The sequence below is a fragment of the Vipera berus genome (genome assembly GCF_964194415.1).
Source record: "Vipera berus genome assembly, chromosome: 13".
NCBI classification, from domain to species: domain Eukaryota; kingdom Metazoa; phylum Chordata; class Lepidosauria; order Squamata; family Viperidae; genus Vipera; species Vipera berus.
This window is the reverse complement of record NC_138216.1, coordinates 9,466,129-9,479,849: the sequence shown is the minus strand read 5'-3', so window position 1 is coordinate 9,479,849 and position 13,721 is coordinate 9,466,129. Positions and strand designations below refer to the sequence as shown.

General features: G+C 47.5%; 1 protein-coding gene across 3 annotated transcripts in view; it reads left to right on the top strand.

The window, feature by feature from the left end:
* The first annotated feature begins 1,541 nt into the window (after positions 1-1,541).
* Positions 1,542-13,721, top strand: part of RAB11FIP3 (RAB11 family interacting protein 3) — an 85,196-nt gene continuing 73,016 nt past the window's right edge. For all 3 annotated transcript variants that reach the window (XM_081338375.1, XM_081338376.1, XM_081338374.1), the window contains exon 1: positions 1,542-3,028. In XM_081338375.1, the coding sequence (XP_081194501.1) occupies positions 2,081-3,028 (948 nt within the window). In that variant the 5' untranslated portion in view covers positions 1,542-2,080. The remainder of the gene's footprint in view (positions 3,029-13,721) is intronic.

Below are 13,721 nucleotides of genomic sequence, written 5' to 3'. Positions count from 1 at the left end.
TTTGTGAACTTTTGCTTCCTGGAATGGGGTTTTGGGGATAATAATAATCCTGGTTGAGTTGCAAGAAATCTTGATCAGGCCACAGAGGTTGCCCATGATAGAGAAACAGGAAATTATGTGGTCTTTTAGAGAACGGCATCGCTTTTCTGGATCACTTTGCTCCTCGCCTTTTTGAAGTTTGCATGTTCTTGTTTTGCAAGAACACTTCTTTAAAAAAATAGCAAACAAAGAAAAAAGCAATATAGTATCAGAAGCAAAAAGAAAACACAAGTTGGTGTGTGTGTAATTGTGGCTATGTTAAACTATGAGTTTATTATGGCTTTTTTGAATTAATCTGGATGGCAGGATTAGCACAACACACAGTTGTTAAATTACCCAGCAACAAAGTGAGGCGGGGGTCTTGTGCAAAACCCCAAATCAGGAAGAATCCCATATAGCGCCTTTTATATTTTCTTAAGTCGGCTTTTGTGAACTACAGCACACTTCATTTCACTGAGCTTCTCTGGCATCTGATGAAGACAGCTGGAGTTAGGAAAGATGACGCCTTTTAACAAAATACATTCGTCGGAAATTGGAAAAGGTGATACCAGAATCCTTCTTCTTCTTCTTCTTCTTCTTCTTCTTCTTATTATTATTATTATTATTATTATTATTATTATTATTATTATTATTATTATTATTATTATTATTATTAAATAATTTAATTATTATTATTATTATTTAATAATAATAATAATAATAATAATAATAAAATAATCTTTGCACATTCATTCATTCAGTCCTTGATTTACAGCCACAATTGAGCTCCAAATTCTTGTTGCTAAGAGAGACAGTTGTTCAGTGAGTTTTGCCCCATTTTACGACCTCACTTGCCACCGTTGTTAAGGGAATCGCCGCAGTTCTTAAGTTGGTACCACGGTTGTTAAGTGAACCGGGCTTTCCTCCCCCCTCCACACCCCCCCCCCCGACTTTGCTTGTCCTAAGGTCGCAAAAGTGGATCGGGTGATCCCGGGACACTGCAGCGGTCGTAAATACGAACCAGTTGCCAAGTGGCTGAATGTTGATGCTGCGATGGCCATAAGTCACTTTTCCACACACACCCCAGTGCTGTCGTAACTTTCACCGGTCTCTTAAGTGGACTGTTGTAAGTCGAGGACTACCTGTGCTCCCAGGCGCTGCTGAAAAGGACCCCCTCCCCACCCACCCACACACACACCTCTCCATCGTTGGCGCTCATGAGAAGGGAGCCCCCCTCCCCAATTCGATGCGCCTGGCCGGCGTGGCTGGGCTGCTGGCGGAACCTCCCGCTAGTCGGGCCGCCCAGCACTGCGGGAACCGGCCCGGCTCCCTCCTGGCGGCTGCCCCGGCCCCTCCCCGCCGGCTCTGGCCCAGCCGAGCCTCGCAAGGGAGGAGCGGGCGGGGGCCGCGCACAAAGCCGACCCTCCTCCGCCGGGGAGGAGCCGCGAGCGCCGCTGGGCAGGCCGAGCCGAGCCCGGCCACTCTTCCGCCCGGCAACCGGCTGGCAGCAAGCCGCTCCGCCCGGCGCCTTTGCAGCAAGCGGGGCTGGACGACCCCCGCCGGGTAGGCTCGGCTGCCCTCCAACCCCCCCAATCCCGGCCGTTGCCTTGCAAGCAGCCCCTCCAGCCGCTGCTGCTGCTATTGCTGCTGCTGGGGGGACGGGAGTGGGGGTCTCTGGCGCCAGAGCTGCCTTTGGGGGGGAGGGGGGGTCCCCTTGGCTTGCACATCGCCCCCTTTCCATCCCTCCCGTTTCCCCCTCCCCCCCCCCCGCGCCTCTGCCCGGCTGGGGGAAGCAGCAGGCGCGCTCCCGCGTGCGCGCTCCGGAGCCGAGCCCCGGCTGCTCCGGAGATGCCAAAGGCGCGGAGCTGATGGAGGCGCCCCGGCTGCGCCTCCCAAAAGAGCGGCGAAGGCGACGGGGGGAGCTCCCGGAGCCTGGGCGGGCCTCTTGGACGGGACCCCGCTCGGCCGCCCCCGCTGGGGGGAGAGGAAGAGGAGGAGGAGGAGGAAGAGGAGGAGGGAGGGGGCTAGGAGCCCCCGGCCCTCGCCCGCTTTTCCGACGGCCATGGAGCCGCCGCCGCTGCTGCTCCGGACCCTCTCCGCCCCGGGGACCCCGACGGCGCGGGAAGCGAGGCTGAGTCTGGAGCCGCCTCTGCCCGGCTCGGAGCTGCTGCTGCTCCGTTCCCGAGGGAGCCCCGTCGGGGGAAGCTACCCCAGCGCCCCTGCCGCCTTGGTGCTGCCGGACACGGAGACCCCCACCCGGGAGCAGGTGCTGCGCGGGACGGCCGAGTGGGGTCCCCGTCGAGCCTCCTTCTCCTCCTCCTCCTCCTCCTCCTCTTCCGTCGGCGGCTGCCGGCCCGGCCCGGAGGAGCCAGACGCGCACCCGGGTGCTCGGGGAGGCGGCGGCCCAATCAGCCTCGGGGAAAGCGACTCAGGTGTGGGAGATCGCCGGCAAGATCCCGCCGCCGCCGCCGTCGTCGGGCCGAGCCTGGAGCCGGAGGAAGCGGCTGAGGATGCGCCTTGGGGTTCCAGCTCTTTAGCAGAACATCCCCTTGCTCCGGATTTACGACTGGGGGCAGCGGGGAGCCGGGAAGAGTTGGACGTCGTGGAGCCTTTTTGCCCCATCCCGGGGACCCTCTCAGGGCCAGGGGGGCTGTTTCTGGATCTTGCAACCCCTCCGGGAGAGGAATCCTACGGCGCCGGGCTCTTTCTGGATTGTCCCTGGACGGATGAGATGGACCACTCGGACTCTCAAGCGGGCCAGGGTCCCCCTTTGTTGAGGCCCCTGGCGGCGACTCCCCCAAATACATTGCTCCCTCCTCTCCAGTCTTCCGACGATCTGGCCCCCCATTTAACTTTGGGGCAGGCCCAACACCTGGAGGAAGAGCTACATGGCTGCTTGGAAGATGCTCCTCAGCTCCGAATGGTCTTCAGGGCCCTGGACCAGGACGATGATGGATTTGTCCAGATGGAGGAGTTTGTGCAGTTTGCTACTGTTTATGGGGCAGAGCAGGTAATCTGGGGGGTGGGGGGTGCTTTTATGCACCGTGGGCTTTGGTGGTGTTTCGCGTTTAATGGCGTTCCCTTCTCCAACCTTTGCTAACAAATTGGGGCCTGTAAATCTTATTTATCCAAAAAAGGATGCGCTGAGATTTGTGTAGACTTGGTCCACGAAGAGGAGTCCTAAGCATTTGATTGGAGAATTATCAACATACTAAATAATGGTTGCTGGTCTTTTGTTACAGGGATGGGGGTGGCTTGAAAGAGTTGTAATTCTAGCTAAAGTTGGGCCTGGTCTGTTTAGGCTCAGTTTTATTTGGCTAGCAAGGAGTCACATTACAAATCAGGCTTGTGTTGTTTCTGTGCTTTTTTCTTTTAACCAGTGTGTTTGATACACCTTAGGGATAACAGTTTGGCCAGACCCTAAGAAATTTGGGGTTTCCATATGCCAAGTGTTTTTAGTGCAGAATTACGGACAAGAGAAATAATTCAAATTTCCTGCCCTTCGCTTGGAGATTGATAGGATGCAGCTTTGCGAAAAACGTTTGGTGGTTTGATCATCTTTGTTTGTGTAAACGGGTGCTCAGTTTGAATAAACAAGGTAGAATAGTAAACACATTTGCAGGGCCCAAACTCAGGGATGTAAACAGTTTCCATCTCCTCTAATAGAATTGACCACACAAGATCAAGGATGCAGATCTGAGTGAGTTATATTTGTCTTAATTAACTCTTTCAGTGAAGCAAGAACTGGATAGTGTGGTACTTAAGTTTGTTTGGGGTTGGTTTCCCCTAGGTCAGGGGTAGGCAACCTCAGCTCTTTTATGAGCTGACTCAGGAATTCTGGGAGTTGAAGTCCATGAGTCATAAAAGCCGAGGTTGCCTACCCCTGCCCTAGGTGAACCCCGCTGTGGTCCTTTGTTAACTATGATTTGTAGCTTAACATGTTATGGGAGTGCACCTCCATTCATGGTTTATCTCTAAACCAGGGGTGTCCAACTTTGGTAACTTTAAGACTTGTGGACTTCAATTCCCAGAATTCAATTCTGGGAATTGAAGTCCACAAGTCTTAAAGTTAGCCAAGGTTGAATACCCCTGCTCTAAACTATAACTAAACAAACCATTCCTTGATTCAGTGTGTAAACCAGGTTACTCTAAAACATTAGGCCTAATTCAGTTTTTCCTAGGGTCCTATAGCCTCTAGACTTCGGTGTCTTTCAACCTTGGACCACGGGATTTCTGGGAGTTGAAGTCCACATATCTTAAAGCTGCTAAGGTTGGGAAACATTGATCTAGATCAGGGATCTTCAAACTTGGCCCTTTTATGACTTGTGGACTTCAACTTCCAGAATTCCTCAGCCAGGCATGCTGGCCGAGGAATTCTGGGAGTTGAAGTCCACAAGTCATAAAAGGGCCAAGTTTGAAGACCCCTGACCTAGATGATAAAAAGAGGAGGGGAATTAGGAAGCTGTGGAAAATTAGCCCTAGATGATTCTGTGAGTCACTTAATTTGCATTTGCTACAAGCAGAACTGTTTTTTCCCCTCAAGGTAGAAGCTTTTTTTTAAATGGCTAAACTTAGTTTGATGCCTCTGCTTAGTGGTGTGTCATTGTGCAGGTGTGATGAGTGAGGTTGACTGCGTGATAATGCTTGAAATGCTTCATGATGCTGCTTTGAAGCCTGCTTGGTCAGTTCTAGCTAAACTCCTGAGGTAAATTCGTGGCTCTTTTAAGTTTGCTTTGGGCCCAGGTGTGGATTTTCTTCCAGACTGGCTTCATGGATAATCCGGTTGATAATCCAGGCGTAGCAGTAAAGACCCGTAATTTAACATAGGCAGATTAGCATAAAGCTAATAATTTTATAAAGTGTCCTGTTTGTGAAAAGCGGACTTTCCTAACTAGCTGCTTTCCAACCTTGGCCAACTTTAAGACTTGTGGACTTCAGCTCCCAGAATTCTTAGTGGCAGTCACGGCAACTAGGGAATTCTGGAAATTGAAAGCATATACTGTATATGTAGGGCACCCAGTCAGAGAAGGCTGAAGGAAGGCTGACTTTAGGATGGGAAGCTTTGGATCCTAGGGTTGAAGGAAGTCCTTAGCTGAATTTCAAAAGTTTCCTTAAGTTTATTGAAAAAGAATAATATATTTAATAATGTCTGTGATATATTTATAGTAATGTATTTAAGAATTATATATAATTCTTAAAAGGGAGGGGAAAAAAGGTCAAATCTTGTATATCCCACTAGGTCAGGGGTCTTCAAACTTGGCCCTTTTATGACTTGCGGACTTCAACTCCCAGAATTCCTCAGCCAGGCATGCTGGCTGAGGAATTCTGGGAGTTGAAGTCCACAAGTCATAAAAGGGCCAAGTTTGAAAACCCCTGCACTAGGTAATAGAGTAACCCTGAAACATAACATAGTAATTTTTGTGATTACAGAGCCTGTGTTTTCTCTTTTTAGGGTCCCTTTTTAAATTTGCACCTGCAATTGGAACAAAAATTACATACAGTGGCCCTTAAGAGGTGTCAGATTATTCTTCTGGAAGCAGTTTGAGATCCATTACATCCCTTAATGAGTTGCTTGCTTTTCTGAATTTCTGTCTGCAACTTACCTGTTGTATCTTTGCATTAGTAGAGATTTCTCAAGGGGATCATAACGATGGATTGGTACAGCTTTAGGAGTATCTCATCACTTTGTGCAAGTCAAATCCAACCCATGATGTGAACTAAATGTTTTTCTTTTTGTATGATTTGTAGGGCTGCAGGTTATTCTCATGGAGTATTCCCCCCCCCCACAGCAAGGGGGCTGAATTCAGTGGGCTAGATAGTTCTCTTGTGTTTTTTTTCCCCAAGAGTACAGAAGTTGCTCTCATTTTACACACTGAGTCAAGCATGCTTTTTCCTGCTGTTATATAGAGAAACTCGTCTTAAGGTTGAATTTTCAGTGGCATTTACTACAGTAAAAGGATATGTGAAATAAAGAAGCATTATACAGATAGTCTCAACTTAGAACCACAACTGGGAGGAGAATTTGAGTTACTTAAGCAAGGCAAGTTGTTCAGTGAGTTATGCCAAGTTTTAGCTGGGATATGAAGCTGGCAATTGGGCTTGTTTTGTAAATGGTAATTAAAACACACCTGCAAAACATAAGTAAGCTGTAGTTAAAACAAACTAGCCAATGTTTGTACCTTAACTGGGTTCACACAATGCATTAGGCCAAGGAGTCTTGAACTTGGGCTAATAAGCATGCTCCACCCAGCTCCAGCAGAGCAAACATTGGCTTAATGTCGGAGCCCAGCCTGATTTTTTGTAGTAATTTGTCAGAAATGATATTGCTCTTAGAACAGGCCAGTTTCTTAATTTAGCTATACCTGGCTTTGCATTTGTGTGTAATTGTTCCTCTGAACTCACAGGCAACCTGGATTTCTTTGAATTATTCATGTTCCCTTTCTCTTCTTCAATTTCACCAACATTCATTATCTTTCCTGAGGTTTAATTTGAGGGAAAGAGTTGCAGGCTGCGGTGCCATGTTTTAATCACACACGTGTGCCCTTCTGGTGCGTCATCTACTATTCGTCCTGAACTAATTCCTCGAATCTCTGCTTTTTCCACAATTGGCAATTCCCCCCACCCTTGTCGCCTTCTTATGGCTGAGAGAAAGTGACTGGTCCAAGGTCACCCAGCTGGCTTTGTGCCTAAGGCAGGACTAGAACTCGGGGCCTCCCAGCACAATGCCTTAACCACAACATCAAACTGGTTCTCAGTCTCTCTCCTTAAAAGTAAGAGAGCCAATTTGGTCTAGGGCAGGGGCAGGCAACCTTGACTCTTTTATGACTCGTGGACTTCAACTCCCAGAATTCCTCAGGCAGCATGGCTCAGCTTGGAAACCTCTCCCTTTCCCCTCAGCATGGCTGGCTCAGGAATTCTGGGAGTTGAAGTCCACAAGTCATCAAAGAGCCAAAGTTGCCTAGCCCTGGTGTAGTGGTTCAGGTGCTAGCTTAGAAACCAGGAGCCTGGAAGTTCTAGTCCCTCCTTAGGCATGGAAGTCTGTTGGATGACTTCGGGCCGGTCCTTCTCTCTCAGCCCAACCCACCTCACAGGGCTGTTGTTGGAAAAAATAGGAAGAGGTTTATTTGCCACCTTGAATTAGTTATCAAAAAAGGCAGAATATAAATAAAACCAAGCCCTCTTAAAAATAGCAAACTGATTTCTATATCAATAGGTAGATAGTTGAAAGAAATACTACAGCATTTAAAATTTCTCGTAATTGGATCTTCCCGAGAGCAGGCATTATTCCAGTTATCAAAATAATACACCAGCCTGTCCTAGCACGATTGCCGTAGGTGCTTGGGGGTTACGTACAGGTGGATTCTACGCAGGCTGGATGAGGAAGGATGGTATATATACACTCAGCGCATAAATCAGACTGTTTAGTGACTGTTCAACGTTAGAACGGCACTGAAAAAGTGACTTATGACCATTTTTCACACTTACGACCTTTGGAGCATCCCCGTGGTCACGTGATCGAAATTCGGACGCTTGGCAACCGGTTCGTCCTTATGACGGTTGCTGTGTCCCGTGGTCACTTGATCCCCTTTTGCCACCTTTTGACAAGCAAAATCAAAAGCAATTCACTTAACAACTTGTGTTGCTTATCAGTTGCTGTGATCCACTTCACAACTGTCTGGCAAGTAAGGTCGTGAAATGGGGCAAAGCGCAGTTTTAACCAACGTCTCACTTCACCACATCAATTTTGGGCTCAATTTTGGTCGTACGTCAAGGACTACCCAACCGTTGTCCTTTCTCTTCCCCACCACCACACCTTGCCTGCCCCTCAAGACTCTAGAGTTTTGGAGCAGGGAGCTTTAAATCAGGGGTCCCCAACCCCTGGTCTGTGGACCGGTACTGGGTGGCAGCATGACAGCAACCGATCCGCACAAACAAGCAAAGCCCCATCCACGGGATGCAGGCAGCACACAAAACCACGCACCCTCCGGTCCGCGGAAAAACTTTTCCCCACGGAACCGGTCCCTGGTGCCCCCAAAGGTTGGAGACCTCTGCTTTAAATCACATCTCCATTTGAAGAGAGGCTGGCAGAGACACACACACACAGACCTTCCCTGTGCATTTTGAGCGGAGGAAATGAATCTGAGGCCAATCGTATTTGTGGCTTTTGACTTCATCCAGAACGGTGGCTGGCCCATCTATCCAGAGTCCACACTTGATTTTTTTTTCCCCCCCCCCCAGTGATTCCCCCTCCTCCCACCGGAGTCTCGAGGCTACGGCAGCCTTTGCAAATTCAAGGCATGAAAAACAGGTCAGATGAAAAAGCAACAGAGGAAAGGAATGTGTCCATCCACGGTTTAGTTTTTTTTTTTTAATTTTGTTTCTCAAGATAAACAATGGAGATTTGTCTTCCTGGCACAGAAAGAAGTGGGTTTTGTTTGCAGGGCAGATGAAAGACGGAGGAGGGGAGGAAGTTCAGGGCAGGATCCGTATCAACGTGGAGGTTTGGGGCAGCTTTGCCAAGGAGGGCTGGGTGTGCCTGTTTGGCCTCCAGCCTCCTTGGTTTGGCACTGCCCATAAAAGGAGCCACAGATTCCAGAATTACGGGTTTGCAATGAAACCCAAATCCACTTGGAGGCAATTTCCTGCTCAGTGATCCTAACGGCAGGTACATTTTTGAGTTGTGTCCTGATCTGGCAAGGTTTTACGAGAGTGTAAATCTGACAATTTGTCTTTTTTCTTTCTTTCTAATGGTAGGTGATTTTTTTTAAAAAAAAAAATAAGACAAAACAAACAGAAGGAAAAAAAGCGGGGGTGGGGGGAGAAAAGGAGGCCCCAAAAATTGTACATTAAGAAAAATTATATATAGGACTCAAGCTGCTGGCCTACATATCAGGTAACGGGGAATTCTAGTGCCTTCTAAGGCATGAAAACTGACTGGGTGACTTTGGGCCAATCACCAGGAGATGGTGAGTTCTAGTCCTGCCGTAGGCATGAAAGCCAATTGGGCAATATTGAGCCAGTTTCTCTCTCTCCCAGCCCAGCCCACCTCAGAGGATTGTTATTGTGGAGAAAACGTGCAGATGAAGGAGCATTAAGTATATTCACCATCTTGAGCTATTTATAAAGTAAAGGTAAAGGTTCCCCCGCACATGCGTGCTAGTCGTTTCCGACTCTAGGGGCCGGTGCTCATCTCTGTTTCAAAGCCAAAGAGCCAGCGCTTGTCCGAGGACGTCTCCGTGGTCATGTGGCCGGCATGACTAGACGCCAAAGGCGCACGGAACGCTGTTACCTTCCCACCGGAGTAGTCCCTATTTTTCTACTTGCATTTTTATGTGCTTTCGAACTGCTAGGTTGGCAGAATCTGGGATGAGTAACAGGCGCTCACTCTGCTAGGCAGCACTCGGGATTCGACCCGCCAAACTGCCGACCTTCTGATCGACAAGCTCAGCGTCCTAATCTAATAAATAAATGCGGGTGTGTAAACCTCTACAATGTGTATATGTGAAATGTTCAACAACTTTTTCAGTCGAGGACGTCCCTAATGCATTGTGTCGATCATCTGCAAACTTTTCTTGAGTCACGAGTAACATCAGATTTTTCAGTCTGCCGAAGAATTGGTGCCATCACTTTTAATGCCCAGTGTTGCACGGCTGGATTTTAGCAATCCATGGAGTGCAGCAAATCCATTGGAAATTCACTGGTTCTTGAACTTGGGGGGCATTACGATTGGTGGATCTTCAGATCCTCCACCCATTCTGAGTAGATTCTAACTAGGCACTGCCTGGATCCCCCAAGTTTTGCTGCAACCCCAAAATTTTGAAAGCAGCTGGTGAAATCTTCAGAGTTCGACTTTTGTGGACTAGAAGTTGGATTCTCAGCTTGCTTGGTCAGCCTCTGGGGAATACACACATTGCTACGCCCTCGATAATAAATCCTCTTTTTCAAAGGTTTGCTTTTGAATACACATTTATAATGATTTCTGATAGCGGAAGTGACTGCCAAAGTGGGTAAGCCCCTCTTAACAGAGACGAGGGGAATCCCAACAGGCTGCCATTAAAATCAGAGAAGGCAGCTTTGGGTCAAGCCTCAAGAGGTGTCTCAACTGAATTAAAGCCGGTAGCTTCTCTGTTGTTTTTTCCTTTTTTAATAAAGGCGGTGTTGTGTCCTCTGCACAAGCCTTCAGGCTAGATCAGGCCCTTGCCGTTCTCTTGGCCCAAGAGAATGATTTTGTGCAAGAAGTGAAGGGTGACACTCCAACAGTGGGAGAGGCCTCAGGTCCATTGGGGGAGGGAGGGGTTAGGACTTTTGAAAAGAGGAAAATGGGATCCTGATGATGATGATGATGGAAGGTACCTTGGAGGTCATCTAGTCAACCCCCTGCTCTGGCAGGAAACCCTATAGTAGCATTTCAGACAAATGGCTGTCCAGTCTCTTCTTAAAAACTTTCAGTGTTGGAGCATTCACCGCTTCTGGAGGCAGGTTGTTCCACTGGTTAATTGTTCTAATGGTCAGGAACTTTCTCCTTAGTTCTAGGTTGCTTCTCTCTTTGATTAGTTTCCATCCTTTGCTTCTTGTCCTGCCTTCAGGACGCTTTGAAGAATAGCTTGACTCTTCTTTGTGGAAGCCCCTGAGATATTGGAAGGCTGCTATCATGTTCCCCCCTTGCCCTTCTTTTCATTAAACTAGACATACCCAATTCCAGCAACCGTTCCTTATATGTTTTAGCCTCCAGTCCCTTAATCATCTGTATTGCTCTTCTCTGCACTCTTTCTATTGTCTGCAAGGCTTAAGGGATCCATTTGGTTTCTGAAAGGTTTGCAAAACTTTAAATGCTGGTCAGAAAAAAAAATCTCAGAAATTTGGTGCTACCCATCTAGGAGCCACGAAAGGATTACGGGGCACAACTTTGGCACAGTTAGGCTAGATCAGGATTCCCCAGCTTTGGTAAGTTTAAGTTGTGTGAACTTCAGTGGCTGCTGGCTGGGGAATTCTGGGAGTTGAAGTCCACCCATCTTTAAGCTGCCAAGGTTGAGAAGCAGTCCCTTAGATGTTAATTATGTGGATAAATTGTGTGTATGTGTGTGTCTCCTGATTAAGTCCTGTCTAATGCCAGGACCCACCCCAAACCACGTCTTAGGAAGACAAAATTCTTGGAGTCAAATCTATTCCAAAAAGAATCTTTACTATGACATGCTTGGTTGTAGGAAACGAGACAGGACTTAATATTATTCCACAAGTAAACCCTTATAAAGAGTTCCCGGTTTAACACCCCTTAACCCCATTTGGTCAGTCGCCCATCCTTTATCTCGTATCATCCCTCTCGTGGGAAAAAGGAACTTAGGACCTTTCATGTTTATTGCTCTCTTCCGTGACACGAGCCAGATGCTAGCCCCCCCCTTTTGTTTCCCCAGTTCAAAAGGCTTTTCCTTTCCTTTGAAATGCCTAATACCGGTTCAATACACATCCGTTCTCTTCTCTTTGGGAGATGGCAGAATCCATGGAATAATGTTTGAAACATTCCATTTATGAATATGATATAAATGGATTCTGACATTGCCTTTAAATGCTTTGCCAGCCACATTCTGTCAGCATCTCCATCATGCACGCATCAGTTGTCTTTTGGTGGACAGGTAGTCCTCCCCTTACGACCTCAACCCCAAATTTCTGTTCCTAAGGGAGACAGTTGATAAGTGAACTTTGCCCCATTTTACGACCTTTCTTGCCACAGTTCTTAAGTGAAGCACTGCAGTTGTTTAGCTAATAATCCAGTTGTTAAGGGAAGCTACCTTCCCCATGCTGGTCAGAAAATCGCAAAAGGGGATCCCAGGATCCCGGGACACTGCGACCATCATAAATATGAGTCAGTTGCCAAGAGTCTGAATTTTGATCACATGACCATGGGGATTCTACAATGGTTGTAAGTGTGAAAAACGGTCGTAATAAGTCACTTTTTTTCCAGTGCTGTTGTAACCTCAAACGGTCAGTAAATGAATTGTTGTAAGTCAAGGGCTACCTGTATTTAAATTGGGATTGTTCCAGGCTGTGTTTCCTGGGCCAGCCAGCTATTTTGTGGGAACGCCGTTATCTTTTTCTCAACACTTCTTCTTGAGCTGGCCCCAATGGTGGGAGAGGTGGACTTCTTCCTGGGGTTTTGTATTATTAAGAACAGTACTGTTGCCAGAATCCATTTATATCATATTCATAAATGTATGTTTAAAACATTATTCCATGGATCCTGCCATCTCCCCGAGGAGGAGGGAACGGATGTGTATTGAGCCTGTATTAGGCATTTCAAAGGAAAAGAGAAGCCTTTTGAACTGGGGGAACAAAAGGGGGGGTTAGGGTAGGAGCATCTGGCTTGTGTCACGGAAGAGAGCAATAAACATAAAAGGTCCTAAGTTCCTTTTTCCCACGAGAGGGATGATACGAGGTAAATGATGGGGGACTGACCAAATGGGGTTAAGGGGGGGGGTTGAACCGGGAACTCTTTATAAGGGTTTAGTTTGTAGAACAATATTCAGTCCTGTCTTGTATTCCTACAGCCAAGCATGTCATAGTAAAGATTTCTTTTGAACTAAGATTTGGCTCCAAGAGTTTTGTCTTCCTAAGACGTGGTTTGGGGTGGGTCCTGACAACTGTATATATTGGCCATTAACAACATCACACCATTAACATTTACAGTTGCTAGAGCTCACAATTTCCCTCAAGGGCAGAGCCCAGGCGGCAGACGACCAAACTTAAGTGCACACTTTGAAAAAGAAAAGAGAGTCTTTTTCAAAGCTGGTGTAGTGCATGTCGAATCGATTCTTTGAAATAGTGGCAATCCAGAATTGTTGAGAGTTTGCTGCAAGAACAGCCTCAGAGATTTAGTGTTGCAATTCTTCCTTTTCTCTGCTTTATGCTTGGCTGGACAATTTATGATCAGGAACTAGCATGAGGTATTTACACGTGCTGATTTTAAGAACAGGATGGAGGGGGGAAAGGTGAGGAGGGTGACCAGAAGCCTTGTCAGCAAAGATTCCTTTCCTTTCTCCTTCCCTTCCCTTCCCTTTCCCCTTTCCTTTCCTTTCCATTCCCTTTTTCCTTTCCTTCCCTTCCCTTCCCCTTCCCTTCCCTTCCCTTCCCTTCCCTTCCCTTCCCTCTTTCCTTTCTCTTTCCTTTCCTTTCCTTTCCTTTCCTTCCCTTCCCTTCCCTTTTTCCTTTCCTTCCCTTCCCTTTCCTTCCTTCCCTTCCCTTCCCTTCCCTTCCCTTCCCTTCCCTTTTTCCTTTCCTTCCCTTCCCTTTCCTTCCCTTCCCTTCCCTTTTTCCTTTCCTTCCCTTCCCTTTCCTTCCCTTCCCTTCCCTTCCCTTCCCTTCCCTTCCCTTTTTCCTTTCCTTCCCTTCCCTTTCCTTCCCTTCCCTTCCCTTTTTCCTTTCCTTCCCTTCCCTTTCCTTCCCTTCCCTTCCCTTCCCTTTCCTTCCCTTCCCTTTTTCCTTTCCTTTCCTTCCCTTCCCTTCCCTTCCCTTTTTCCTTTCCTTCCCTTCCCTTTCCTTCCCTTCCCTTCCCTTCCCTTTCCTTCCCTTCCCTTTTTCCTTTCCTTTCCTTCCCTTCCCTTCCCTTCCCTTTTTCCTTTCCTTCCCTTCCCTTTCCTTCCCTTCCCTTTTTCCTTTCCTTCCCTTCCCTTCCCTTCCCTCCCTTCCCTTCCCTTTTTCCTTCCCTTCCT